The following is a 26,851-nucleotide window of genomic DNA, read 5'->3' on the forward strand; positions in this document are numbered from 1 at the left end:
AAAGGAATTAGTGAGAATTTTCCTTAAATAAAATTGGTTAAGCCCACCCCATCCCAAGCATGGCTCCGCCCATGCGTCAAAGTGATCAATAAGTAAAACCTTAATTTCTCAAACTCAAAAAAAAAAAAAAAAAAAAAAACTTAATTTCTCAAACTCAAAAAAAAAAAAAAAAAAAAAACTTAATTTCTCAATTAGGTTTAATGCATGCACGTCAACGACAAAGAGGCATTGACCAATAAATTGCTTAAGTCTGACCAATCCTTGAATTCCGTTTTGCCTTTTTGGGCACGGTAAATTAGTAAGGATAAAAATACATGGACTGCCGAAATTGGTATAGAAGTAAATTCTTTTTCTTTTTTTTTTTCTTTTTTTTTTGATCGGGCAAAGTCATATTAGATGTTAGTAATTAGTTCCCCATCCACTCCAAGAACCACCTTATCTCTCCATTCACCAAATCCACCTTATATCTCCAATCTCCAATTCGCTCTCAAGAGGGATCGAACCCGGGTCACTTCACTAAAGTGAGGACCCGGTGGCCAGTGGGCTAAGCCCCCTGGTTGGTATAGAAGTAAATTCTGTTTCCTCAAAGGAAGTACTATAAAGATATAGCAGCAATTTAGTAATTTAGCATAAGTATATCGTTTTGTCATGTGAAAATCACAATCCGCATTTCATCGATAAAAAATATTAGTGATGATCTTTACAAGGTCAATGATTTAAATTTTTTATTGATATTATTAAAAGTTTAGGTCATATTTAGGATTAAACTTTTTATTAAATTAATAATTTAGAATTTAATATGATAATTATCATTAACAGAATAATTAATTTAATAGCGCTGAAAACCGAAGGGTACAGAAGATAATTTATTGGAGAGTTGGAAAATCAGAGAAGACGACAAACACTAAACTCATAGTTTCTCCTCCCAATCATTGGTGAAGTGTCTACCGATTCCTAAATTATTCTTAAAAACTAATAGGAAATTCCATTCGTTGGGCCCACCTTTTGCAAATTGGGAATTGACTTTGTCTCGACATCATCTACCATCACACTGCAAATTTATGCCCACGAATTAATTTACTTATCAATTGATCCAATTACATAAATATGAAGAAATTAAATGATTTTCTCTCCAAAGAAAAATTAAAAACAAAACCGGTACAATTATCCTTTGAATCACGTTTTTCTAATCTGATACGATTTTTAAATGTAAGAAACAAAGTATCCTAAATCTTCTGTGATTTACTAGCTTAAATTTTGGGGCGGTTGTAAATTGTAATGTTCAAATTTTCATTACCCAAATCATTGACTTGAAAAATTATACTCCCTCCATTCCATCCATTCCATTATAAAGTGGTTAACAATTTTTTAACACAATAATTAAGGAGAAAGTGTAAATTTATTAAAAGTGACAGGGCCCACACTTTTTTAAGGATTAAAAATTTTTATTTATGAAAACAGACCATTTATAATTGGACGGACTAAAATGAAATATAACAAAGTAGTAAAATTTAAATTAAGTGGCAAAATTGAGATATTACAGCATATCTTTATTGAAAAAAAATATTAATTCAAGTCTCATCGTATTAGTTGTATTTTTATTTTATTTTAATATTGATCTAATCTATACTAGTTAGTGATTTGGATTTGTCTGGTTTATACTAAAGTACTCCAACGATGATTATCCGTAGACCTGCATCATAAATTTCAGCCCAATCAAAGCCCACGATCAAATGGAAAAATTAGCTCAACCCAACCAAGATTTCTTCGAGCCTCTAAAATCATTGTCTAATCCAGTCAAAATTTAGATTTTATTTTTTTTCATCTATACCTATGGGTAAGCCGGTTTATCTGTAATGGTTTGTAAATTTTTACCAAATATAACAGTTTGTAAATTATATAAGTAGTATTATCTATTTTTTTTTTATGGTAGACATCAAGTTGTACTAAGAAGCAATGAAATTTAAACTTATTGTTTTGGGGTAATGGCCAAAAAATACACGAACTTTGAAAAAAATTATAATTTTCACCTAAACATTCAATTAAGCAAAAAAAATATATGAATTTATATTTTAATTGTAATTGTCACCTAAATTTGACTTTCGGCGAAATTAGAGCTTACTTAACAGTCAAAATTAAGTCAAATATATTAATTTTTGCCTTCCTAGACCTTTGAGCTTCTAATACTCCTCATCATCAAAAATTAAACCAACATTATATAAACTTTCGACTGTTAACTAAGCTCTAATTTCGACGTGAGTCAAATTCAGGTGAAAATTGTAACTAAAATATAAATTGATGTATGCTCAGGTGAAAATTGTAACTTTTTCCAAAGTTCGTGCATTCCCTTTTTTTCCTGGTCCTTTAATATATTGGTTCCCGTATCATTTATCAAATTAATCAATAATAAAAAAAATAACTTATTTCTAATTCAAAAAACAAAAAGACAATTGAAAAATCAAAGCAATATCAAATTATGGTAAATTTATAATATCAATATAAATTGTAAGTAGAGTTGATTACTTCATATTTTTCCGATTTAGTCATCAATATTTAAAATTACTGTGAAAGCAAAGTTGTGATAGTCGAATGAGTGGAGGCCAAAATGGTGAATTACAAATTACAAAAGACCCTATAAATTTGGTTGTCGCTATATGAAGATGGCTCCATTTTGCCTGAGTCTGACTAGATGTTGTCTCTCAGCATCCATCGCCGTCATATCCTGTGTCTACACCTCCTTTGCCTTTATTTTCTAACTTCTATCAGATTCCTATAATTTTACATTTTGTAATTTTTTCTAACGTCTACTCTTCTTTATTTTGTCACTCAGTCATTTGAATTTTAACTTTCAATTGTTCCTCTTTATTGGTAAAAAAAATAAAATCGCTAGGTTTGTTTTTCAGTACTCCTTTGTACTTGTAGTTTACTTTGCATATATACGACTCGAATTAATTCTTTATTACAATATATAATTAAGAAAAAATTAAAATTATAGGACTTCATAAACACTGCATTTAAACTATTGAAAACTAAAAATTAGAACGGAAAGTGAAAGCAAACATCCCTTTAGTGCCTTAGTTGATCTATCATATAATTCCAAGGGACAGTTGAAATTAAAAATAAAATTTGAGACTGTATAAGAATTATTGCTGTTTGTGTTGATAAAACAAATCTAGGAGCTTATACATATACACGTATTATTTCCTCTAGCAGTAAGTGAATCATTGTCTCATGCTACTCACTAATTAATCACTTTGAACTTTCCATATATTGCAAACACGTAACATACATCTGGTTCCCTTTTTGGAGGAATTAGGCTTTATATAATTAGGACCTCATTAATTAATAAACGTATTAATTAAACAGCTGTCATTTTTACTTAGATAGATAGCTAGTGTGTCATCCATTTTATTGGGATGCTCAAATATCTCATGTTAATTTGGATCCTTCAAACACTTTATGTATGAGCTTGTTACATCGGTTTTTTTAATTGAAGTGTGATTTAATTACCATGAAAAATAATCGCCACGGATTTTCATGCACCAAAAATGCATCGTACACAAAATAAAAACGTTGTTTATAATATAGAATTCGGCACTAGAAATGTATATACATTAATATTTAAAATAAGAAATAAGAGAAATTTTTAATGTATGAATTTTATGTAGAACACGTATGAATTCGATGTATAAAGGTATGAATTGTGAAAAATAAATTTTTGTTACCTTCGGGATTCGAACTCAGGACCATAAATTCATCCAATAGGATTACGAATCAACCGTAGATCTTGATGATCTAAGGACTGAAAATGATTCTTATTTTATATATTAAGAAGTGCTCTTATTTTAATTCTTCCCTATATATATATATCAAGTATATATGTTGATGATAATCTACTTTCAAACTGATAATCATGATGCCGACAAATAATTGAGACTCAAATTATATGAGGGATAGGTAATTGAATGATCATCACATCTTTTCAATATAATGTGATGACAAAGAGAAAATTTCACGCAACCTAAAGAGACACATGCCATGTTTCATTAAATTATAACAGAAGCTAGCACAAAAGTTGGTTGCCTCAATAGTCTTACTTTTTTAAAGGATATATAGCTATAGCTGTAGCAGTGATCACTTCCTTTTAACAATTTTTATATTTTAATTTTTGATTTCATAGTTATCTTCATTATGTCATTTTTTTTTTCTTTATTCAACAAATACTTCCTTATAATGTGATTATTATGGAGCTGCAATCTCAAGCAAATCAAAATGGTCGCATCCGTTCGTGTAACGCTTAGATGGGGACGAAGATAATTGTTATTTATCATTTTTTTTAGAGAGACCTCTTAAATTTAATCCCGTATAGTTTTTCTATTTTTGTGCGGATAGTATTCATATATTTGTGTTGTATAGAGGTTTGTCTGGCCTGCATGTGAATTGCTTATTTTATTATATTATTTGATCTTGTAATTCTAAAAAAATAAATTATTATCATTATCTTGCAACGAAAATTACTAATGGTATTTTAGTGTATTTAATTATAAAAATAAGACAAGCTTGAGTATTTTTTTTTTAATTTTTTTTTTCATTTAGAAAAGCCATCACACTGACCAATTAATTGTAGGTAGATGTAAATGAGTCAAACAACCCAAATCCGAGTTGCTCGATAAATGCTCGTTTGAGCTTTATTTAAGGGCAAATAGCGTCAAAATTTACGAACTTTTACCCGATTCTCGTATTTACCATGACTTTTAAAAGTTAGATAAAAATACACAACCTTTTGATTGATTCTGATTTTTCCCACGATTATTAATTTTGCCCAATTTAAAGCTTAAGTGGCACTCGGAATTGCCAACATGGCAACGTCGTTCGGCAAATCAAACGACGTCGTTTCCAACTGTTAAAAACATTGCCGTTTTGTGTTAAAAAAAGGTAAAAATTGGTTGCAATTCATAAATTATGCAAATGGGTCGATCCGGAGCTTGCGTCGTATTACAAGCTCTATTTTCAGAAGTTGAAGTTTGAAAGGGACAATGCTTTGGAGCATCTAAGAACCATAGGGTTGGTGGATAAAAAGCAACATGACGAATGCTTCTTTTGAAGAAGATAAATCAGAGAGAGATACAATTGTTGGAAAAATTCATCGTGGGAAAAATCAGAATCTATCAAAAGGTTGCGTATTTTTATCTAACTTTAAAAAGTCGTGGAAAAAACGAGAATCGGGTAAAAGTTCGTGAATTTTGGCGCTATTTGCCCTCTATTTAATAAAGCTCGCCTATTAAACGAATTAAATTTAAGTTTAATTGCTTGTAAATGAACAGGCTTGCAAAGATTAACCAAATCTATTATCAGATCCCAATTTTACCAACTTCATATCTGTCACCTTCAATCCTATCACAGTATGCTTACTACTGTAATGTGATAATGAAGTTATGTAAGAATTTGCATCGCTGAAATACTATTTAGAAATTTAATTGTTTTCATCGTCCAATTATGTAAGAGGGTATTAAGCTAAAAGTTTACTCCCTCCGTCCCATGAATCTTGACACGTTTTCTTTTTTGGGTCATCCCACGAATCTTGGCACGTTTCCTTTTTTGGTAATAATTATTACATTTTCTCTCCTACTTTATCACATTTATTATATTCTCTCTCCTACTTTATCACTTTTATTACCTTCTCTCTGCTACTTTATCAATTTTATATTTTATTAATTACACACTTTTTTTTTTGATGAAATTACATTATAAATAATACAAACCACACACACACCCCACCTAGTGGTTATTGTGGCCGAGAGTATTCGAACCTGTAACCTCTTGGACAACAGGCAACCACCCCAACCAACCACTAGGCCATCCCAAGGGGGGAGGGAGTATTAGTTTTCAAAAAAGTGGCAACTATAATTCAAAAGATCGATCTCATTTACTCGAACCAAAACAAAAGTTGGAAGTTTATGGTTTATTTTTTAAAATGGACAATTTTGTCATACTAATCCACTCTGTACCACCAACATCATTTTTGAAATATTTCGAAAATTACAAAACAATTGCAATTCAAATGTACTAAAAAATGTACTTGTCGTTGAGTACTCTGATGAAAAATTACAATTAAGTTGTAGTTGTAGATGTAGTTGAGACATCCTAATAAATGTAAGGTGGGGTTGTCAAAATTTGAGCATCGATCCCAAGTTGAGAAGGATAGAAAATGACATTGTGTTGTAGCAATTATAACGAATCAAACTCGAGAAAATGTCCAACTTTGCTCAAACAACATGTGGCCGTGTTGTTTGTTGTGGTTTCAGTATCTGCCAATACTATTCTATTTCAATTCAATTTTTAGTCGGTAATTAATGTACGTACACTAAATGAATTTTAATAAAAAGGAATTAAAACATGATCCCATGAAGATATCAATCGAGCCCTAAAACATGATCTCCAATATTTTGTTATGTGATAAGTTATATCTGTAATTCATATTGTGTCAATGTTGGGTTAATTTTAGTTTCTTTCCATATTCGGTTTTATAAAATCATCATGACCTAATAAGAATTTTGTTCATAAACCTTTACATATTGTATCAAATTTATCATCACATATAGCTCTCACCACTAGAAATGTGATATACCTCGCATATCACGTTTATGTGTTATTTCTATCAAAACATTAATAAACTATGTGAAAATAAAAGGTATTTTAAAAAACAACACTTCTGATTTTCTTTTTAAATTGAGCATGCATAGTGCAACATTCTCTAGTTGCTCTTTGAAAAGAAAACAGTTGTTGAAAGCGCCTGTAGTTGTAGTTGGCTTTCGTTTGCGACGCAAATAGATAGTGACGACTCTCTAAATAAATTGATAAGAATCGAAATAGAATCGACAGATGTTCTAAACCCAATAAATAAATCCGGCCCTTCTATGATAATGACATTCCCTATTGATTTCTAGTAATTGGGCCCTTATAGACTCGGGCTTGGGCCGAAGTCTTCATATATTGGCATAGTTTCCATCAACTCATAGCAGGTTGTACTTGAATTAATTAGCTCCTGTTTTTTCAAAAATAAAATAAAATAAATAGACATAAATACTGTCCCATTTCAGATTTTCAATAGATCATCTTTGAACATTCCATTTTAATGCGTCATTATCTAAAATAAAAATTTAACACATAATTAACAAATATCCTAACATAATTTATTAACTACACCATATATCATTATGATCCACACATTATTATTGTACCACTCACAATTAGTTCACTAACTACACATTGTTTTTGTTTTTGGGTTGTTTCACTTTAAGTATCATATTTCTTTTTATGAAAAATTTAATTTTAAAAGTAAAATTTTTTGGGGTTCACATCTCCACACTCACCTCCAATTCTATGGTTCGAGTATATTCTATTTTTGGGTGTCCCAATCCAAACCCCAATATATTATTATTATTATTATTATTATTATTATTATTATTATTATTATTATTATTATTATTATTATTATTATTATTATTATTATTATTATTATTATTATTATTATTATTATTATATTCTTTTGAAGTTACATATTATTATATATATAATCTTTTTTATGATTATAATAAATTCATAAGCTTCATTACGTGATAAATGAGAAACTCACGTTGATGTACTAAAAATGAGATAAAATTCCAATTGCAACTCTCTCATAAATGAACCATATCAGAGATCGAAGAAGACAGTGACGAGATAATATTAGCCTGACGTTGATTTGCAACTATGTGCAGCTGTAGCAAGATTCTGTATTCAAGAAACTTAACATTAAATAAATGAATAAGTAAAATAAATACATTATTTTCATTGACATTAAAAAAAAAAAAAAAAAAAATCCGCGCGAGAGCGGGGGTTTGTTTGTCCCCATTGGCTCCATCTCGTCTTCGTATAATCCTACTGTGTGTATTGTATTAATCATCTATACCTGCTATAATCCTGTACAAAAAATCTAACGTTGTACGGTCGTGTCCACCTCCAATCAGACGTCCAAATTCGGCTTGCCGTCATCGCCGTCAACGGTGTCATGCAGATCAATAGAGTGCGGTTTGACAGAGCCGCCGAAAGAATGCCGTGAGCGTTGGTGGTGCGCTCCGGCCGTCCATACGAGGACTAAGGAAACCATGGTTAGAGAGAGAAATAGCAGCGCAGCCCATACCATCTTAGCGTACCTCTTGAGCGGGGCGCACTCGTTTTGGAGGATCTCGGCGAAGGCAAGCTCGACCGTCTCGCACTCCACCAGCGCCTCCATGCCGGGGTACACGTCTAGAAGCTTCTGGATGGACGTCGTGTAGGCTTCGATGGTGTAGTACTCGCTCGCCGCCACCACGATCCCCCCGTTGCACGTCGGCCCCTCCGAGTCGGGGCACACCAGCAGGCGCAGCACCTGCATGCCATCACCAATTAATTAATTAATTAATTAAGCAAAATGTAGCGGGGATGAGATGATTGAGTCGTTACCCTAGGGATGTCGCCTATTTGGATGGAGGAAGAGGGGCAGGTCCAGGGCTGGTACTCGTACAGAGGCGGCGGGGAGAAGGGGTTGCAGATCTGTACGATGTTGCCGTATGATGTGGATATGTTGTTGTTCACCTGCATTTTTTTAAATCTCAGATTTTTGTAATTTTGTGGATTGCAAGAAATCCAATGTGGGAATGGTACCTCGTTTACTAAGTCGTAGATTCCTGCACTCACATCATCCAGGACTGACTTTGCAGACAGCAGCTCGTCGCAGGGTAGGATGGAGCTCAAGCTGTTGTTGTATGGATCCTTCTGGAAGCTTTCTAGCGCCGTGCACGTGTCTTTCGAGAAGCTGGGGAAGCAACACATGTTGAATCAGTATCAAGTAGTATGTGTCTTTTGTTAGTTTAGTGAGAGTTAAGGAAGTGAGGAATGTACTTTTCTAGGAAGAAATAAATTCCAAAAAACAACCAGCATAGGACGGTCAAAATCCAGCATATTGCAATCAGTCTGCAAGAGGGTAAGTGAATTTATGAGAAAATTAAAAAAACTCAATTTTGGCAAATCTTGAACAAGAAATAAGATGGAAACAGTAACACTTACACTTGAACAGTCCTCGGAAATTTTAAGATGCCTAATGCTGTATTAACAAAGAGAATTCAGTTAGTTTTAAGGAATGATTTTGATGCAGTTGATATATTTGGATGGAGGTGAAGGAGTAATTTAGTGTTACCTAGAAGAGCAATGACAGCTACCAAAGTCAAAGAAACTGTGACAGTTGTGATTATATACCTGCAAAGATTAGCAAATAAGCGGTCATTCCTCTGCAGTGAGGCACAAGAGATGGTCATTGCATAGAGAGAGATGGGAGAAGACACATACACAATCTTGAGGACCTTGTCGATGAGGCGCCTGTTCTTTGAAGCTTGCCTGGCTATGTCGTTAGCCTGAGCATCGAGCCTCTGGGACGTTTCACTCAGGAAGCGCGTGGCCTCAGGATCCGCGTCAACAGCTTCAAGTGTAATGCTCATCTCCCTCATGGCTCCAGTTGTGTTGTATATTGTGTCCGAGGCCTCATCTGCTGTGTCGATTATGATGTCTATCACTGTCTTGGCCCTCGCGTGGAACTTGGCATTCCCTCCAAGAGCTAGGCCAATCCCCAATCTGAGATGAACACAAGACATTCAATCCAAATTAACATCTAATGACAAAACATAGTTAGTTAATGTTGTTGGCTTTTGACAGAGTTTACTTACATAGCAAGAAGGGTGAAAACAACAGCCAAAAGAAGAGGTAGGACATAGCAATTTTTGTGACAAAGTTGTCTCTTTTTCTTGAGGTTTCTTCTTCCCTTCAAACAACAGCTTCTTACAAGGAGAAATCCTCCATATAAAACACCACACAGAAGCCACACAGCTGCGATGCTGTATCCGTATATGCCTGTGAATGCAGTCGACTGCACGCGAAAAAACAACATATATAAGACTATAATTCTTGTATGTTTAGACTATTTTTATGCAGAGGAATAGATGCTTACACTCCAATAGTTTTTGTCTGTTATATCATACCCTCCTCTGTATTTCTTGAAACCATCCAAAGGGTCTACTCTCACGGTATCATCCAAGTTTGATCCGTTACTCGTTTCAGCTAATAATCTCCCTGAAATAAGTAGTATGTTCATAACTTGATGTGATGATCAAATTTAAATATAGACTTATAAACATGATACCTAAAAAAAATATGTTGAATTAATTACCTGATTGTGAGCTGCTTGACAAGATTGGTAGGGCTGCAAGCAAGGTGAAGTTTAAGGCCATGCTAATGGTGACGATAAGTAGGATTGTTGCCATGGACGAGCCGCCACCTATAGAGACCATATCTTCAACCTGCTGCCACCAAAATCACTAATGAATTTGTGATATTGAAAATACGATAGAAATAATGAGGTACGTACCTAATCTACAACTGAGATTAGATCACTGCCTCCATTAACATGCAGCTTAATTGTTTATTTAATTAAGGCACAACCTATAACTAGGGACTAATTTACCAAGATTGATGATATTTTTCTAATAATCTAGGGATGTAGCCAGGGGCCATAATAAATCAAATTTTGGAAAAAAGGGAGCACTGGAAAAAATATGTGGTTTTGATGTGTGAAACAAATGATGGGAAAAGAATGCAATTAGGCATAAAAGCTAGAGTCTTTATCATGGAAAGGATAGTGGGTGCAAGAGAAAAAAAAGAAGCTAATTGAGAGAGAGAGAGGGAAGGAAGGAGGCTTATAGCTTTTTAGAATTAGGTGGGCAAGTAAAGTATATTTTGGTCATGCATCCACCAACATAAAGCACAAAATCAAGAAGAAGATTCAAGGAAAAACAACTTGTTAAAGCATAACAAGAAAAGCTAAAAATCCCAACTTTAATCTTAATTAGCTAGTTCCATAGAAAGGTCCAAGAACAACGCACTTGGACGTCGGATTTAGGTCGATTTTAAACGTCGTAGTTTTAACTATAAAAACGTTTTAAAGATATGCTCAAAAACCTTGAAGATTCACACACACCGCCATGAAAGGTACATGCAAGAGAAAACCTCAAGAAAAACTTACTGTGAAAAACAAATTAACACTTCTACTTCTTTTCCTCTTGCGTCTTTGGATTTGGATTTGCTTGGTGAAACCAAATTTAATTCGCGTCTTCGAGTATTAATGATAATTTCTTGTTATCCAGTTCGGAGTAGGAATCCTAGCTTGTATTTTCAGAAAGAAACGGGTTAAAGGAGGTTTGGGTTTAATAGGTAGGAAAATATATATGAATAAATATTTTGAAATGAATTTTGGTTCTAGCTCTCAGTCTTGCACTATATATATGGAAATTAAATAAAGTCGTATTGGAATGATAATTGTCATCTAGAACGTTTGGAATTTTCAAATATTGTTTTTTATATTTGATTGTTAGAATTTTGCATGAAGTCAAACGCTTCAACAGAGGACCAATCCCATGCGAATTGGACTTTTTTACCCATTATCTTTTCCCCGTCTTCTCCTTTATACCTTCGGTTACTATTTGGGGAGATTTTTCTTAGTTGAAAATTTGGGTTTATATAGATAGATATCATTTGGCTGCTGAATTAATTTTTTCGTGCCAACGGAAAAATAGACTTGTAGTTGGAACCCTATTTAATTAATTGACATGAAATTAAAATTTAAGGTGGGAAATTTCATGTCAGACTTGTCTTAACTGTATATGTAATAAATTTATAATGAAAAAAAGAGAAATAACAAAAATTTATGCTTTTAAATATTCCCCCCCTCATTTTCTTCAAAAGAAAAAGTTATCATTTTTCATTCATTCATTTTTTTTATCACTTGAACGAGTGATAACACACCAAAAATAGAGTGACGTCGTGGTGGCTCTTCACGGCGGTCTGTGCCGTGGGGGCTCTTCATAGCGGCAAAGCGCAAGAGACGAAGGCGGCATCGATTTCGACAGCAGGGAGACGGCGTCGGGCCGATTACCGGCGGCGATTGGGAATCGAAGGAAGGGAGTTCAAAAAATGAAAGGAGAGAGAGTTCTGAAAATCTGAAAATCAAAGGAGCCCGATCAATTAATTAATCTCCTCAACCTAGGGCTCACTGACGGAACAGAGTCCGTCGATAAATTTTAATGAATAAATTCAATAAATAAATTCAATTATTGATTTTTAAATGAAATAACGACGGTAACAAGTCCATCGGTAAATTAAATTAAAATAATTGATTATTAATTAAAAAAATTTAATAACAAACTATTCTTCGTCGGTACTCAATCCGTCGGTGATTTAAATTAAAATATTGATTCATAATTTAAAAATAGTTTAACGGCGGAAATACGTTCGTCAGTAATTTGTCTGTAGGCAAAATAGTCGGCCGGTCGAGATTTTCCTTTTCATCGTTGTACCGTCGTCGGTGATCCACGGCGGACACAAGTCCGTCGTAAATTCTGTCGGTGCCCGACACCTTTTCTTGTAGTGAAAGAAGGAACAGACAATGGTAAAATTCTCTTTTATAGAAAATGAGGGGGGAAAAAAATGAAACATTTAAATACATAAATTTTTGTTATTCATTATTTTTCCATAATAAATTAATCAATAAAAAAGAATATACCTATACATATTACGGTGCGTGTACTTTGATGGATAAATTTATTATTGGAAAATGAGAGAGAACAAAAATTTATGCCTTTAAATATCTCTTTTCTTTTTCAACATTTGACACAAAAGAGAAATTCACCATTTTTCCTTCCTCATTTTCACTTCAAGAATGGATAATATTATTCCTCTATTTTTGAGTGGATAATATTATTCATCCATTAAGTGAAAATAAGAAAAGAAAAATGATGAACTTATCTTTTGTGTTAAATATTGAAAAATAAATAAGATATTTAAAGGCATAAATTTTTATCATCCTTCATTTTTTACTGATAAATTTATCCATCAAAGTAAAAGCACCCTTAAAAAAATATCAAACTAAAATATAAGTAGTTCATCATATAATATGTGGACTGTGGAGCATAGCAATCTTATTAGACTCCATATCGTTTTCCTCTCAAATAAAAAAAATAAAAATAAAAATAAATTACGCCATCTTTTTATAATCATCTTTTATACTTACAAAAAGAGGCCCTATTTTCTTTTTCTTTCTATTTTTTTTGTTTTCTGAAAACTATCGTGCTGCTTTCAATTGTAAACTTTTTTCCTATTTTTTTTTTTTTTAATTGCGGAATGAGAGATGAGATTAGTATATAACAATAAATTTCTTATAAAATTATGTATTAGAAAAAGAGAAAAGAAAAAACACTAACAAATCTGAAATGTATTATAGTCTCCCTAGCGAGACAGCGACTCGGTCTATAAGTTGGTTTGTGACCCTAGTCTTCTTCCCAAAAATTCAGGCAATTAAATTTTGATTAATTGTGTTTAGTATCCTCAATTTTTTTTTTCTTCAAAAACCTCTAGCGTTTTTCATAAAATATCCTTAATTTTCATATTTTATTAAAATACCTTGAACTTTTAGCATTTATTGAAAAATATTTCGTCATATAAAATTTAGCAATATGAGTTACTTCGCCAAATCCTTAGGTGCAATATCTTTTTTTCACCTTACCCAGTAAAATGATATTGTTCACTTAAAAATATGGTGATGTGACTCATCATTCTGTCGCCAAATTTTATATAACGGAACATTAATTTTTTGGAATAAGTGAAAGTTGACTCACTATTCTATCTCCGAATTTTATATAATGAAATATTTTTAAAAAAATAGTGAAAGTTGATATTTTATAGAACGCTGAAAGTTGGAGTTTTTGAATAAAAAATGAAAATTTAGACATTTTATGGAAAAAATTGAAAATTAAGTGTTTATCAAAATATTTTATATAAAACACTGAAAGCTTGAGATATTTTGTGGAAAATACCGAAAGTTGAAGATACAAAATAGGACATTATTGTAGTGCGTAAAAAAGATATATCATCATCATCATTATTATTATTATTATTATTATTATTATTATTATTATTATTATTATTATTATTATTATTATTATTATTATTATTATTACATAAGTAAATAAAGAAATTTAAATATCGTATGACGGTGGACTCGAACCCAAAACCTAACACACGTGAAAGAAAAAAGATATATTATTGATTTTACGTGTAGTATTCAGTATTCTAACCCAATAATTAAACTGACATTGATGGTGGTCCATTTTTGCCGTATGGAAAATCTTTTTCTCATACGATAAATATGTATATGTCATAAGCTTTAGCAGTTTAAAGCATAATAAATTAAAATTGATAGAAAATATAATTAAAAATTATAATAAATTAAGAGTGGTACACACAAAATAATGGGACATAGGATCTCATGTGGTAATAACAGATGAGATCCTCAATAAATATTTCAGTAGTGCCTTCATTTTCGGAGAATCGCAATCTTAAAAAAGGTCATTACATACAATTATAATATAGTATATCAATCTGACTATGGATATTTATTATGTATGTCATCTTAACATTTGAGAGAGTATAAAATAGTAGTAGAATTTTTTTTTTCAATTTCTTTAATAAATAAATTAGAGTTCAAATCCGTGAAGCAATTTAAGTTCTTTCCCTGCAGTTGCACTAATGAGTAAGGAGTAAACATTCTTTTAATTTTAACACACACTACATATGTAAGTTTGTTTGTTTTTTGTGAATATTTTGGGTTAAAGGTAAAGCCCCATGCCATGCCCTATCAATATTTTGAAACAGACAGACAGGAATGGGAAAAATAGAGAAAGGAGTTAAGTATGGAACAACACAAAACAGCAGCCCACATGACTGCCAAAGTCTAATAGTCTATAATCAAAATCTGACTATTTACATCCTATTAATCAAAATCAAACCACATTTATCCATTCCTACTAACAAAAATCCACCTTCACTAAATTGTAGTACAATAAAAAACTCTACCTGCCTAAAGACTGGCGCCAAACTCAACAACTCCTTCGCTAATACTCATTTACAACTGATCAATGAATATAATTATCCTTTTTTTTTTAGATCAAGGAATATAATCTATACTATATTAAAAAGGCAATTTCTAATTGAAAATCAATTTTAAAATTGAGTGACAATTTTGTAATTACAATAAAATTGAAGGTTTATTTTTTTAACTATATTGTTCTTTTTATTTTCCACTTCTTTAACTTTTGATTTGTTGTTTTAATTTCTTTCCAAAATTGTGAAATTCGAATAATTATAAAATATTTAATACGCAATATCAAATTAAAGATCACGATAAGAGCTTTAATTTGATATATTTTATGTAAATATTTGATTTAAAATGTACAAATTAAATTTGTTTAAATATAAAAATCTTATAAATTTCTCTCTCCTCTCTCATGTTTTTGAAAAAAAAATAATTCTTTTTTATTAGTATTTTTTATTTTTTTAACTTATTTTTTTTTCTTTTCATAATATCTAATTTTATAATTGTATTTTTTTTAATTTTTTTAATATTAAATTCAAATATTTTTAGTTTTTCTTAGGAAAATATATTTAGTTAAAATTAATTTTTATTATATTCATGAGTATGATAATTAAATTAGTATTAATTTATAAATATAAAAATTAAAATATATTTTTCCGTGCTTTGCACGGGATGCAAACGCTAGTTAGTAGTTATCCTTAAAATAGAAATTTCAATAAAAAATAATACTCTTAAGGAAACTTCTTTATAAAAGTGGGTATATATATATCTTGAAATTTTTATCTAGAGGTGTTATCACGCACATACTAATTAAATGAAAATGAAAAAATAAAATACCATATTCGAACCTTTTTGACGTAGCCACTTTTGGAGTAATTGGAGAAATTAATTAACAGAACGAGGACAAATATATTTAAAAGCAAGTCATAGGTTCTAACCAAAATAAGAATTAAGAATAGACAAAAGAAAAAGTCATTTAATTTAATTATGATGAGATAGAAGTGCAACGAATCTGACTCGTCTTTCCAACCGAATTTCTAAAAGTAGTCAAGTCACAGAAGGAGGAAATTAGATTCCGGTCAATATTAGAGCCTTCAAATAAATACCATCTGATTATTAAAATCCCAAATTATTTTATCAATAGTATCGGAACGTGTGAATAGCGCTTTTCTGAAAATGATTACGGAACTGATTACGTTAGTTCAAGAATTTACGATTTTACGTACGTGAAAACGCGAGAGCTGATTCATGTAGGTCTTGTTTGTCGACTAAAACTTAATTAAGAAAACATTACTATTTCACCAAACCAACGCAAAATAATATATAGTGAAAAAAAGTCACTTCGTCAAAATTACGTGCGAGTTGAAAATAAATGAAAACCAACGAAATATTGTGCCGAGTAATTTTGTAAACCATTTTGCAGAATATTGATTTATTTTTTTTCTCATGGCTTCAAATTTATTTCGGCCAAAATTTGGAACTCCAGAATATGATTTTTTTAGGATAGTGTTTGGTTTGGTGGGTGAAATAAATAAAACTAAGGGCGTGTTTGTTGTACTGTTTCTTGCTGTATTAGCATATTAATACAGCTTTGCACTATCGTTTGGTGTCTTCCAGCGTAGAACAGTCGGCCCATGATTATGCAAAGGCCCGGTCTTATTTAGCGAGATTAATCCCGTTTACATATACCGCAACCCCCCTCTGATACGCAAACTACCCAATTTTCCTTGCAGCCAAATCTCATTTTTGCCCTCAAATTCAAATCTAATATGCAAACCACCTGTGGCATTCGTGTTTCAGTTTAGAAATTTTCCCTCGAAGAACCCTTTTCTATACGAATTCAAAGGTGAAGGAAATTGACTTCGAATTTTCGTGTTTCAGTTCAGAATTAGAAGCCCTCGAATTACCCTTTTCTCTACGAATTCAAAGGTGAGGGAAATTGACTTCGAATTTTCGTGTTTCAATTCAGAATCGGAAGCCCTCAAATTTCCCTTTTCTCTACGAATCAAAGGTGATTGAAATTGACTTCGAATTTTCTCCCAGCAGCCGTTGCTATTCTCGCCGACGAAGAACTGTACTCAAGTTTTGGAATTAATTTCACGACGTAATCGACAAGGTGGTACGTGCTTAACTCGTTTTTGTGATTGGAACCTAAAGTTGATTTGTATTTGGGAATTGAATGCAAGTAAATTGATTGTGCTTGTTAGTTTGTTTTTGAAAAAAACTGAATACAATCTTCATAAAAGTAAGCTCGTGTTGGATGTTTTTTTGAATTGAAATTTACTAGTTCCATTGTTGCATTCACTCGTGTAACAATCCCCACGAGATGAATATAATTTTCTTTACACAATGAAATTGAATTCTGCACAAGAAAATTCGGCAACCAGAACAGAATTCCCAAACCAGTTTGGCCATATGAGTTTAAGCCCGAGAACTGTTCAAGCAAAAAAGGATTTTGGCTGTTGAAATAAGGTGAGTTTAGGCCGTTGAAATCTTCTATTCCAGTTTGGCTATTTTGTACGTTTAGGTCCTTAATCTGTTTGATAAGGTCAGTTGGCTATTCCAGTTTGGTGATTGCTGATATGTTTGATTGTTTAGCTATGTTTAACACTTTGGTGTTTGCTGCTAAATGCTTTTCGAGATTGTGTTGTGTCTTTGCTGACATATAGTATGTTTTAATATTATGTTCTCTTGAATTTGTTTTAACATTTTATTGTTAGCTTGTGACGTTGATGAAATTCGTGATGAGTTTGCTAGTAATCCAAAACTACTGCCATATATTTTGTTGGAATGGCTACATTTCACACACGTTCTCAATTGAAGAAACTAAAGAATACATAACAAGTAATAGGCCTATCATTAACATTAACAGTGACACAAAAATATGCATATCATGGATACTTGAATCATGAATATTGAATACTGTCACTGCATGCCTGCAACACTGGCATCTAAGTAAGTATATATTTTGTTTGGTATTAATTCATTGCTTTCAAATCTTGATGTCGTCATGATTCCTGGAGTCTGCAGAGCAGGTCACACGCACATATGTCTTCTCTAGGGCTTGGCATTGCTTGGAGCTCTTCTCTTCTTCATTATTCCTTCCTTGATCATGACTTAATTCTCAAATTGTATAATTCAAATTGTGTGCTGGTTGTAAATTTGCAAACTATAGATGAAAATAGATTTCCTTATGCTCATTTTAATTTTCTTCTGTTGGTTTATGTGGCTGAGGTTTAGCTTCTAGCAGGCCCCATATAAGGATCGATTTGAGTTATGCGTGATCCCATACAGAAGTGGTGAAACTCTATGCAGCTAAAAACAGACTAGTTTATAAAATATATTATTCATTCTGCCGAAGACCACATATTGCCACTCTTCCGCGAAAGAATGATGCTTTACGATTTATTATATTCGAAGATAGTGCAAGCAAAACATGAAACTAAATGCAATATATACGTTAGGCTTTAAGTAAACTACAAGATAGAAGAAAATTGCAAGTGTCCCCAATGTCTTTCGTAATCTGCCACACCTGCTCTCTTCTTCTAGCAGATTTTATTAATGAAATAGGCGAATTAATTATATTTAAGATCTCTGTTATCGTTGTTGGGAACTAAATTTTTGATCAAAAGGTATTTTTGATCTCTGTTATCGTTGTTGGAGGTCAAAATTACAGTCTTTTTTTATTGTTTCTTATGGTTTTTAAGCATGTCTTTTTCTGAAAAGTGAAATGCATTTGAAGTTTTATTTTTGTTTAATTTTGTATATATTTTTCATCCTGTTTTAGCTTTGCTTGGGAGTTCTGTTTGCACTCAACTATATCTAGGTTAATCTACAAGGAATGCTTAAGTTCTAGTCGTGAATTCTGTATTCTCACAGATTTTATTTATGAAATAGTCGAAACTTAAAAAAATATATAGGATATTTGTTATCGTTGTTGAAAATATATATATGATACTTGAATTGGGGCGAACTATGTGCATATACTTCCCAAACGTTTCAAAGTTATTGGGCATATGAACATTTGAGCAGGGATATATATAGAGAGAGATATATGCTGTCGATCTTCATCTGTGTTATGCATTTCTGTTTAGTTAATATTGTGATTGAATTCTAGATTTGTTGCTTTGGGGGAATGTATTAAATATAATTTTTGAATTTCACTTTGCATTGCAGATTACCGATAATCTGCTCAAATTTGACATTAAATGCCTGGTGGAGAAAGAGCACGTTTGAATGATATTTGGTTCTTGTTACTGCAATTAATAATGCGACTGCATATTCTTAAGATGGCCTTTGTAATTATTTATTTTTCTGAGTCTAGATCAAGGAAAAGAAAACGTGCGAATGGTGTATTAAAATATGAAATAGTAAGTAGAGTACCTGACCAAATTAAGCATTTACGCCGGATGATAGGTACCAATGACATAGATTGCATTGTCAATTTGCGTATGGACCGTAATACATTTGGGCGGTTGTGCCACATATTACGGGAACTAGGGGGTTTAGTTGAGGGTCGCTATGTGAGTGTCGAAGAACAAGTAGCTATGTTCTTGTCTGTCCTAGCACATCATAAAAAAAATAGGGTTGTAAGATTTGATTTTTGGAGGTCTGGGCAGACCATCTCGCATTACGTACATGCTGTATTAGGGGCAATTTTGAAGTTGCACCAATTTTTTCTATCTAAACCCAAGGTTGTTCCCGATGACTGCACAGACCCGCGGTGGCAATGGTTTAAGGTAGGAAGCTCATAATGTTAATGGAGTAATATTGTCCCTCGTTTTATATATTACTAACTTGTTTTGAAATGTATATTATTCTTAGGGCTGTCTAGGGGCATTAGACGGCACATATATTAATGTGACAGTGAGCAATAATGTGAAACCACGATATAGAACAAGGAAATGGCAGATTTCAACTAATGTTTTAGGTGTATGCGATCGGGATATGAAGTTTGTTTACATTCTATCTGGTTGGGAAGGTTCTGCCGCGGATTCTAGAATACTAAGGGACGCCCTTAACAGACCCCACGGATTTAAAGTTCCTAAGGGTAACTAATCATGTACAATCATTTATTCTTATGAAATATAGACATTTTCGCTTATAAGTTATATTTATGAGAATAGTTGTCTATAATTAACTTGTTTGTTTGTTTGTTTTTTGGGACTTCTATAGGAAATTATTATTTGTGTGACAATGGTTACGCAAACAGTGATGGTTTTCTAACGCCATACAAAGGAGTTAGATACCACCTGAAGGAGTGGGGTCCAACTGCTGCTAGGCCCCAAAACAAGGAAGAGTTGTTTAACTTGAGGCATAGCAAGGCCCGGAATGTGATAGAGAGGGCGTTCGGATTAATGAAAATGCGGTGGAGCATTTTGCGTTCCACCACTTTTTATCCAATTAAAATCCAGAATCGATTAATAATGGCTACATTTTTAATCAATAATTTTATTCGCACGGAAATGCCAAATGATCCTCTAGAGGCACAATTTGATGAGATGGCAAACACTAATGCTACTAACTTTCAAGTAGAGCCTGAGGAGTTCATTGATACCGTGGAGAATTCTCCTCAATGGAATGCCTCAAGAGACGCATTGGCTAACGAAATGTGGATGCGTTACGTGAATGAACACTAGGTGAAAACTGCCTTTCAACTTCAAAAATTTAATAGTGTTTTTATTCTTGAAATGTTTTTTTTTTTTACATTTAACCCATTTTTAATTTTCAAACATTACTAGGGAAACGTTGGTGCTGCGCCACGCACAGTGGAGCACATACACTTCTTCTCCAACACAAGGTATAAAAATCTAACTGTATATAAATATAATTTCATGTCATTTATACGCATTTTGTTGGGATTTGATTTGTGGAGATGACTTCACATCACATGATTCTAAAGGTGGGCATTATATCTCATCTTAGAGAATATCTAATCACAGTAGTTTAGTTACACAGGATATATATAATTTGATTGTACATACTTTTTAATCGAAAATATATATCTTTATCAAAATCTTAAAGAAAAGTGGTATATTCATTACTTAATTACATATTAGTGTCTCTATTTACGTGTTAACTTGCTGTATTTTTTTTTTTTTCACATACTAGTAAAGCGGCTCGAAGGAGGTTATGAGGCGAGGCTGAAAAGAGATTAGTTGCTAACCTTTTTGTTGTGCCACTCTCAAAGGAGAAGCTTAGGTTCTTCAGTAGGAGCTCTGTATGTTTTCAAAGAGAGTGAAAAGTCATCTGTAGCTTATTATTTTGTTAATTTTTCCCCCCAAGTGACAGTGGGTAACCTAGTTTATTTGCTAAATTTCCTTCATCATTGATACAATTCATATGTATTATTCAACGGTAATGATCTTCTGGATTCTGGTATGCAGATTTACTCCCTACTCAGTGATTTCTCGGTCGATTTCAGTCACTGTTTCCTCTGTTTTTTCGAGCAGTATTTGTCACTGTTTCCTCTGTTTTTTATAAATAAAATTTGGTCTTCTTTTTAATCTTTTGTTTGCAGATTTATGGAGACATATTTCACCAAAATATACAAAAAATACTGGACACCAGCTGATACACCGCAGAGCTAACCAAAAATCTTCCCCACACGTATCACTAACCAAGTTGTTGACTACTGAATGATCATTCAAAGACTTTGATAAGGATTCCACTGAACCAATAATAGACAAATTATCTTCATCATCAACAGGGATGCACTCTCCTGGTATTCTGTAGTATCAGCAGAATGCTCACTCTCTTCTGCATACGACAGCTTCAATGACAGTGAATTTAAACAAGAAAGCAGCCTCCTTGCAAGTATTAATGCTTGAGAGTCCCTTGATTCGTACAACATGGAGTCTGACCTGGCACAATCAAGCAATCCAGCTGTACCCAAGGTTTTCTTAAGCCCAAGAGTGACCAAAATTTCCAGGATTTCAGGGTGAGAGAAATTCTCGGAGGGGAAGAAAGCTCCTTTATGGAGAATTCTACAAAAATATATGACAATTCTACAAATGAAGCAAAAAATACAAAATGTTTATGACGTGAAAAATTAAAATTTAAAAATAGGAATTCTAAAAAAGAATTAAAAATAAACTTACACATCTTTGACTTGAATAATTCCATAAACAAAACTAACTCCCCAACAAGATACAAAATAAACTCCTAGATAAATTGGCCTATAGAAATTCACGCAACTAACCAAATCTTTTTGGTTATACCCATACTTTTTTGGCCTATAAAAAGGTCGTCAAGGATTAAACCTCAAGTCTTCATGCATACCACAAATCTTTCGTATTTTTTTCTTTCTCATTAGAGTAGATTTCAACATGGATTTCAGCAAAATCAACTCTCAAAATTACTATTTCTACAATATTGGAAGATGGAGCGAGGACCTCGACACTGAACTCCTCACTCACTTTGTGTCAATGAAATCCGAATGCCATATCGTTCCGCCACATAAATCACCACACGCTAAGCTTTGTGTTGTAAACTCGATCAACCAAAACAATTACCCACCCATTAGTCTCGCAGATGTTGATGACCGCCTTGCCTTCTTGGAAAAGCGGTACAAAACTTTCAATAAGATTAACCAACGTTCTGATACTAATTGGGATACTGGAAGGAAAGTTGTTTCCGCGGCCGAACCAGTGTGGAAAAAAATATTGAAGGTACTATAATTTTATTTTTGTTGTATAAATATAAAACTTGTGTTCATTTACGTGTTGTTTTTTTTATGCTCTAGGATGATCCTTCCGCTAAATGGTATTTCTATGAGGATGAGCCGCAATTCAGGCTGATGAGTAAGTTGTTCGGTCTAGAATCAATGAAGACCGAACACAACCATCCCCGCAACATAATCCTCAATAGCGATACTCCCAGTCCCAACATTGCTGGGCGAACGGTGGTTATTGTCGACGACTCATCCGACGACGAGATAACGTCAACTCGCTCTGTTAAAAAACCACCACCGGTACGACGCTTGTTCCCCAAGGATGATGGCGAAACTCCAGATGACCAGATTAGTAGCACTAATTGGTCGTCCCACGAGCAACAAATTCTTGCTCCGGCCCGCGTCCGTAAAGAATACCCGAACAATGGGGTTGAGGGCAGCTCATGCGGGTCGTCGTGGAGTCCTTGGAGATAATTGAAAAAATTTTAGCATTATGAATTTTGAGGCTTTATCGTTATTGATTTCAGTTATTTTTCTGATTTCCATGATTATGTTCCAAAATCAATTTGACATCATAATACGTAGACGAATTCTCCCTATATCTACGACTTTGTTAAATTTTATTGAGTATCAACAATCACTCCTTTGTGAAAACCACACCTTGTTGTCGATACTTTCTATTTCTCGCTTGCTGTGAAAAACTACAATCTCAGCTCAAAACACAAAGAAATAAATAACTGGGATTCAACTAATTCTAACCTATATATCCCACGCACATAACTAATCTCAGCTCAAAACACATGAGTCTTAATTAGAATTGCATACCTATAATTTTTTTGTCTGCAAAATTCAAAAAAACTGCAGCATAAATTTACGAGCTCACCAACTATGACCATAAAAACCATGAGACAGCCTGCAATTGGACGCTGGTGATGGCCTCATGAAGACAACACCGACCTCATCATACACTTCGTCTAGACAATCTTTCGACCTGCATTCGCGAGATCAGAAGAATGCCTGTGGAGAAAGTTATAGAAGGATGAGTGACGATGTTTCTATGAGTATATTCAGAAGCTTTGACGTGGAAGCAGGGTACGACGACAAATCTCAGAGTGCTGCAAAGACTGATCTGGTATAATATGCTAAGGCCTTTAAGGAGTCTCGTCCTAAACCAGCATTTACATGACTTAGATCTGTCTCTTTTCGTTCCAATAATCTAACTTTATTATGAGCTCGTTTTTTTGTTTTCCTAACCCCAAAAAATACCAGTAGAGAAAGGTTGGGGTTTTACTTATAGTTGAGTAATTCACATCCTTCAGAAATATCACAATTAATCTTATGAAAATTAAAGTATCACTAACATTGTGGGCAATAATCTTGAGCTTCATTTGGAAATAAGGCATCGAAAAAGTTCAACTAACCAAATATCCTAGATAAATTCAACCACAAAAGAAGCATAAATTGAAACAAATCATGTTCAAAACAAAAGATCTTTCACATAGTTCACTCCATATGCATTGTCTTATGAACAAAATACCATCACTCCAAATTACTTCCACCATTGTACTTTTTCTTCTTCTCCTCAAGAAGGTGGTAAACGTACTCCTTATTCGCATCTTCGGGTAGACTTGTGAACACATCTAGGAGCTCAACTTCTTTGGCTAACATATTGGTTATTTCGAACTTCTCTGTTTGGGACAATCCACTGATTGAATTCAGTTGAGCATAGACCTCCTTCCTCGCCTTGGAGATATCTTGATCATGGCCCATTCGACCTGCGATTGTGTCAAGTGAAATTTTAGTGTCGCGGCTGATTTCGGCCATGTACTCCAACATCTTGTCGCCCCCGCCACCCTTCTTTCTCAATTTCTTAGGAGGGCGTACATCAGACTCGGCTTGCTGGGTTTGGCTAACACTGTCAGCAAGAGGTACGTCTTCATTCACATCATCTAGCGTGACATGGTAATCACCATCGACGTCCTGAGGTTGGGTGAGATTGATGTTGTGATACATCTGACGTGCTGCCTCCGTTAAATCTTCAGCGACGTCTCTGGTGGCCCTGTCCTTCCCGAAGATTTCAGACCATTGATCAAAGTACTTAAAACTTTTAAATTGCATGTTTTTTGCATTGCCATCCACCTATATTTAATAAAATCCAATTACAAACTCGTGTACACAATGAAATTAAAAACCACAAACATTAATGGTTCATCACCTTCCTAATATGATCCCATTGCTCATCAGTGGCATCGATCATGTGCGTGCCCTGCACGTTGAAGCCCACGCCAGTAATCTTCAACATGTTCGTTAGTGAGTTATAATCCTTCTTCCAAGTCGTTATTTTTGAATTTATATGCGGCATGCCTTTCAAGTCGGTTGTTGGAATTATTTTTTTAATTGACTCCTCCAATTTCTTCAAGTATCCCGCACGAAATCCGTTGTCGGATTTCCAACCTTCAGCTACTAACTCCTTCAAGGCCGCCAAAAGAACCTCTTCCTCCCTACTTGACCAAGCTCGACGTGTCGTGTTTGTCTTATTAATCCGACCACTACTATCTGTGACGATTTTAACATGATTGTGAGTGAAAGAAAAATGAACTGTGTTTTATTTATTTTGCAAGAATTAGCTAGTAAAAGCTATTGTCGCATAACCATAAATTTTCGCTATGTTAATATATGATGGAATGATGGCCAAAGTCGAAGAACAAAATTTGCATTTGAATAGAACCTAGATAGAAGATCATGGATACTATTCATGAGCAAATGAGAAGAGCATGACAATCTGAATATAGCAATTTTCTCTTGGATTTAAAGTTGCTTTACATAGTAAATTATTTTAATTAGCTATAGAGCTACGTACATAGGCTAAAGTCAAACAAAGAAATTTACTAAAATAAATAATAAGCCAAAAGTAAGCTCTATCAACAAGAAAATTGTTACACAAATAAGACAAAAATGAAGGAATGATTAATTGATTCTAATCACTTAAACGGGTTTTACCAATTAACTACCATATATCTTTTTGGCATTTCCTCGAACACTTGCTGTGCACTCGCCAAACCACAAAAAAATGCAGAAGGTATTGGATACGTGAGCAATGCTTCATATAGCTATTCAATTCCAAGAGGTTTAAGGAACGATACCATGACAAAAAAAATTAGAAAAACGCAGCAGTACAAAAATTCGGATGCATCAAAATTTCATGCAAAAAAAATCACCATGAAGTATTGAATACTCACCTTGCATCCCAGAACTCATGTTCTAGTGCTTTCGAATTGAAAATACACAACAATTCTGGAACCCAGTCTATTGCGGTATTAGAGCCGTCTCTGATTTTGGCGAAAATTGTGTTGATATATGGCTTACTGGTTGTACGTGGGATTTATGTTGGAAATCATGGTAATTTCTAATTTATTCAGAGGGCAAATATGTATTTTTATATATACTGCAATAATATTAAACCTAAATCCAAAGGTTGAAATATGCTACCAAATAGTTTGCAAGCTTATCCTGATATATATTTAACGTCCTTAATCTCCTGAATTCTAGCTTAAGTAACTGCAACAATATTAAACCAAGGTAATCTATAGATTTGAAGCAAACGTGCCCTAATAGGATAGAGTAAGATTGGGATTGTTTGAATTATTTAGTTTTGTGTTTGAATTAATTGATTGCAATGTAGGATAAATTAATATATATATATATATATAGGGTTGGTTATAGTGAAAATCGCAATTTAAAATGAGAACGGAAACCACTGCACTGAGGTGTAAAGTTACTGCATTCGTTGTACAATTAATTGCATTCGGGAAAATAAAAAATAAAAAATAAAAAATTGCTCCCTCCAAAATTCGAACCCAGATGATGCATTTATCCATCAAAATGATGCATCCACCATTAATATTTATGATCCAAGGATTGATGATGGTTCTCCGAACCCTTCCTATATATATAGGGTGTGGTTCTAGAGAGAACTATAATATTTGTGAGAACGTGAGAACCATCAAATCTAATGCATCCACAGTAGAAAACAATAATGTTTATTTTCTATAATATTCTTACCAGAAATGTAAAAAAATTAATGACAAATGAAATCAATAATAATTTCAGTGAAGGTATGTATTATTGAAATTTTGCATTATAATAGAGGGTCTAAATAATCAATTTAATTTTAAGATGATAAA

The 26,851-nt window shown here is 33.2% G+C and overlaps 4 protein-coding genes across 13 annotated transcripts; 2 read left to right on the plus strand and 2 right to left on the minus strand.

Moving 5' to 3' along the window:
* Positions 1-7,778: 7,778 nt before the first annotated feature.
* LOC130995811 (uncharacterized) lies at positions 7,779-11,302 on the minus strand. Of its 4 annotated transcripts, none has more exons than XM_057921261.1 (11): positions 11,093-11,302; positions 10,241-10,370; positions 10,022-10,143; positions 9,741-9,940; positions 9,367-9,648; positions 9,218-9,276; positions 9,088-9,124; positions 8,923-8,994; positions 8,686-8,836; positions 8,485-8,616; positions 7,779-8,410 (listed from the first exon to the last, which is right to left on the minus strand). In XM_057921261.1, exons 2-11 carry the CDS (start codon positions 10,359-10,361, stop codon positions 8,006-8,008), a joined length of 1,581 nt encoding a protein of 526 aa, XP_057777244.1. In that variant the 5' UTR covers positions 10,362-10,370; positions 11,093-11,302; the 3' UTR covers positions 7,779-8,005. The 4 variants fall into 4 exon arrangements, with proteins under 4 accessions (XP_057777244.1, XP_057777237.1, XP_057777262.1 ...); XM_057921254.1 differs by having other exon boundaries at positions 10,241-10,373; XM_057921279.1 differs by lacking the exon at positions 11,093-11,302 and adding an exon at positions 10,439-10,729.
* Positions 11,303-16,599: 5,297 nt separating this feature from the next.
* On the plus strand, positions 16,600-21,397 carry LOC130996180 (protein ALP1-like). Of its 7 annotated transcripts, none has more exons than XM_057921709.1 (7): positions 16,601-16,924; positions 17,007-17,114; positions 19,172-19,734; positions 19,820-20,045; positions 20,171-20,634; positions 20,737-20,795; positions 21,107-21,397. In XM_057921709.1, the coding sequence occupies exons 3-5, from the start codon at positions 19,204-19,206 to the stop codon at positions 20,632-20,634; spliced, it is 1,221 nt and encodes a 406-aa protein (XP_057777692.1). In that variant the 5' UTR covers positions 16,601-16,924; positions 17,007-17,114; positions 19,172-19,203; the 3' UTR covers positions 20,737-20,795; positions 21,107-21,397. The 7 variants fall into 7 exon arrangements, with proteins under 7 accessions (XP_057777715.1, XP_057777705.1, XP_057777711.1 ...); XM_057921715.1 differs by having other exon boundaries at positions 17,039-17,114; XM_057921701.1 differs by having other exon boundaries at positions 17,042-17,467.
* An 874-nt stretch (positions 21,398-22,271) lies between these two features.
* LOC130996745 (uncharacterized) lies at positions 22,272-23,315 on the plus strand. Its single transcript, XM_057922036.1, has 2 exons — positions 22,272-22,665; positions 22,740-23,315. The coding sequence occupies exons 1-2, from the start codon at positions 22,324-22,326 to the stop codon at positions 23,139-23,141; spliced, it is 744 nt and encodes a 247-aa protein (XP_057778019.1). The 5' UTR covers positions 22,272-22,323; the 3' UTR covers positions 23,142-23,315.
* Positions 23,316-24,078: 763 nt separating this feature from the next.
* LOC130996641 (uncharacterized) lies at positions 24,079-26,099 on the minus strand. Its single transcript, XM_057921937.1, has 3 exons — positions 25,907-26,099; positions 24,883-25,223; positions 24,079-24,806 (listed from the first exon to the last, which is right to left on the minus strand). The coding sequence occupies exons 1-3, from the start codon at positions 25,923-25,925 to the stop codon at positions 24,207-24,209; spliced, it is 960 nt and encodes a 319-aa protein (XP_057777920.1). The 5' UTR covers positions 25,926-26,099; the 3' UTR covers positions 24,079-24,206.
* Between the last annotated feature and the right edge of the window lie 752 nt (positions 26,100-26,851).

The sequence above is a fragment of the Salvia miltiorrhiza genome, chromosome 1 (assembly GCF_028751815.1).
Source record: "Salvia miltiorrhiza cultivar Shanhuang (shh) chromosome 1, IMPLAD_Smil_shh, whole genome shotgun sequence".
NCBI lineage: Eukaryota > Viridiplantae > Streptophyta > Magnoliopsida > Lamiales > Lamiaceae > Salvia > Salvia miltiorrhiza.

Coding starts and splice junctions, on each gene's coding strand:
- LOC130995811 (XM_057921261.1), bottom strand. CDS start 10,361: ATGGTCTCTATAGGTGGCGGCTCGTCCATGGCAACAATCCTACTTATC. Junction 9,941..10,021: donor CAGACAAAAACTATTGGAGT/GTAAGCATCTAT, acceptor TTTCGCGTGCAG/TCGACTGCATTCACAGGCAT. Junction 9,277..9,366: donor GACAAGGTCCTCAAGATTGT/GTATGTGTCTTC, acceptor TAATCTTTGCAG/GTATATAATCACAACTGTCA.
- LOC130996641 (XM_057921937.1), bottom strand. Junction 24,807..24,882: donor AATGGGATCATATTAGGAAG/GTGATGAACCAT, acceptor TATTAAATATAG/GTGGATGGCAATGCAAAAAA.
- LOC130996180 (XM_057921732.1), top strand. CDS start 19,204: ATGCCTGGTGGAGAAAGAGCACGTTTGAATGATATTTGGTTCTTGTTA. Junction 19,735..19,819: donor CGCGGTGGCAATGGTTTAAG/GTAGGAAGCTCA, acceptor TATTATTCTTAG/GGCTGTCTAGGGGCATTAGA. Junction 20,046..20,170: donor CGGATTTAAAGTTCCTAAGG/GTAACTAATCAT, acceptor GGACTTCTATAG/GAAATTATTATTTGTGTGAC.
- LOC130996745 (XM_057922036.1), top strand. CDS start 22,324: ATGGATTTCAGCAAAATCAACTCTCAAAATTACTATTTCTACAATATT. Junction 22,666..22,739: donor TGTGGAAAAAAATATTGAAG/GTACTATAATTT, acceptor TTTATGCTCTAG/GATGATCCTTCCGCTAAATG.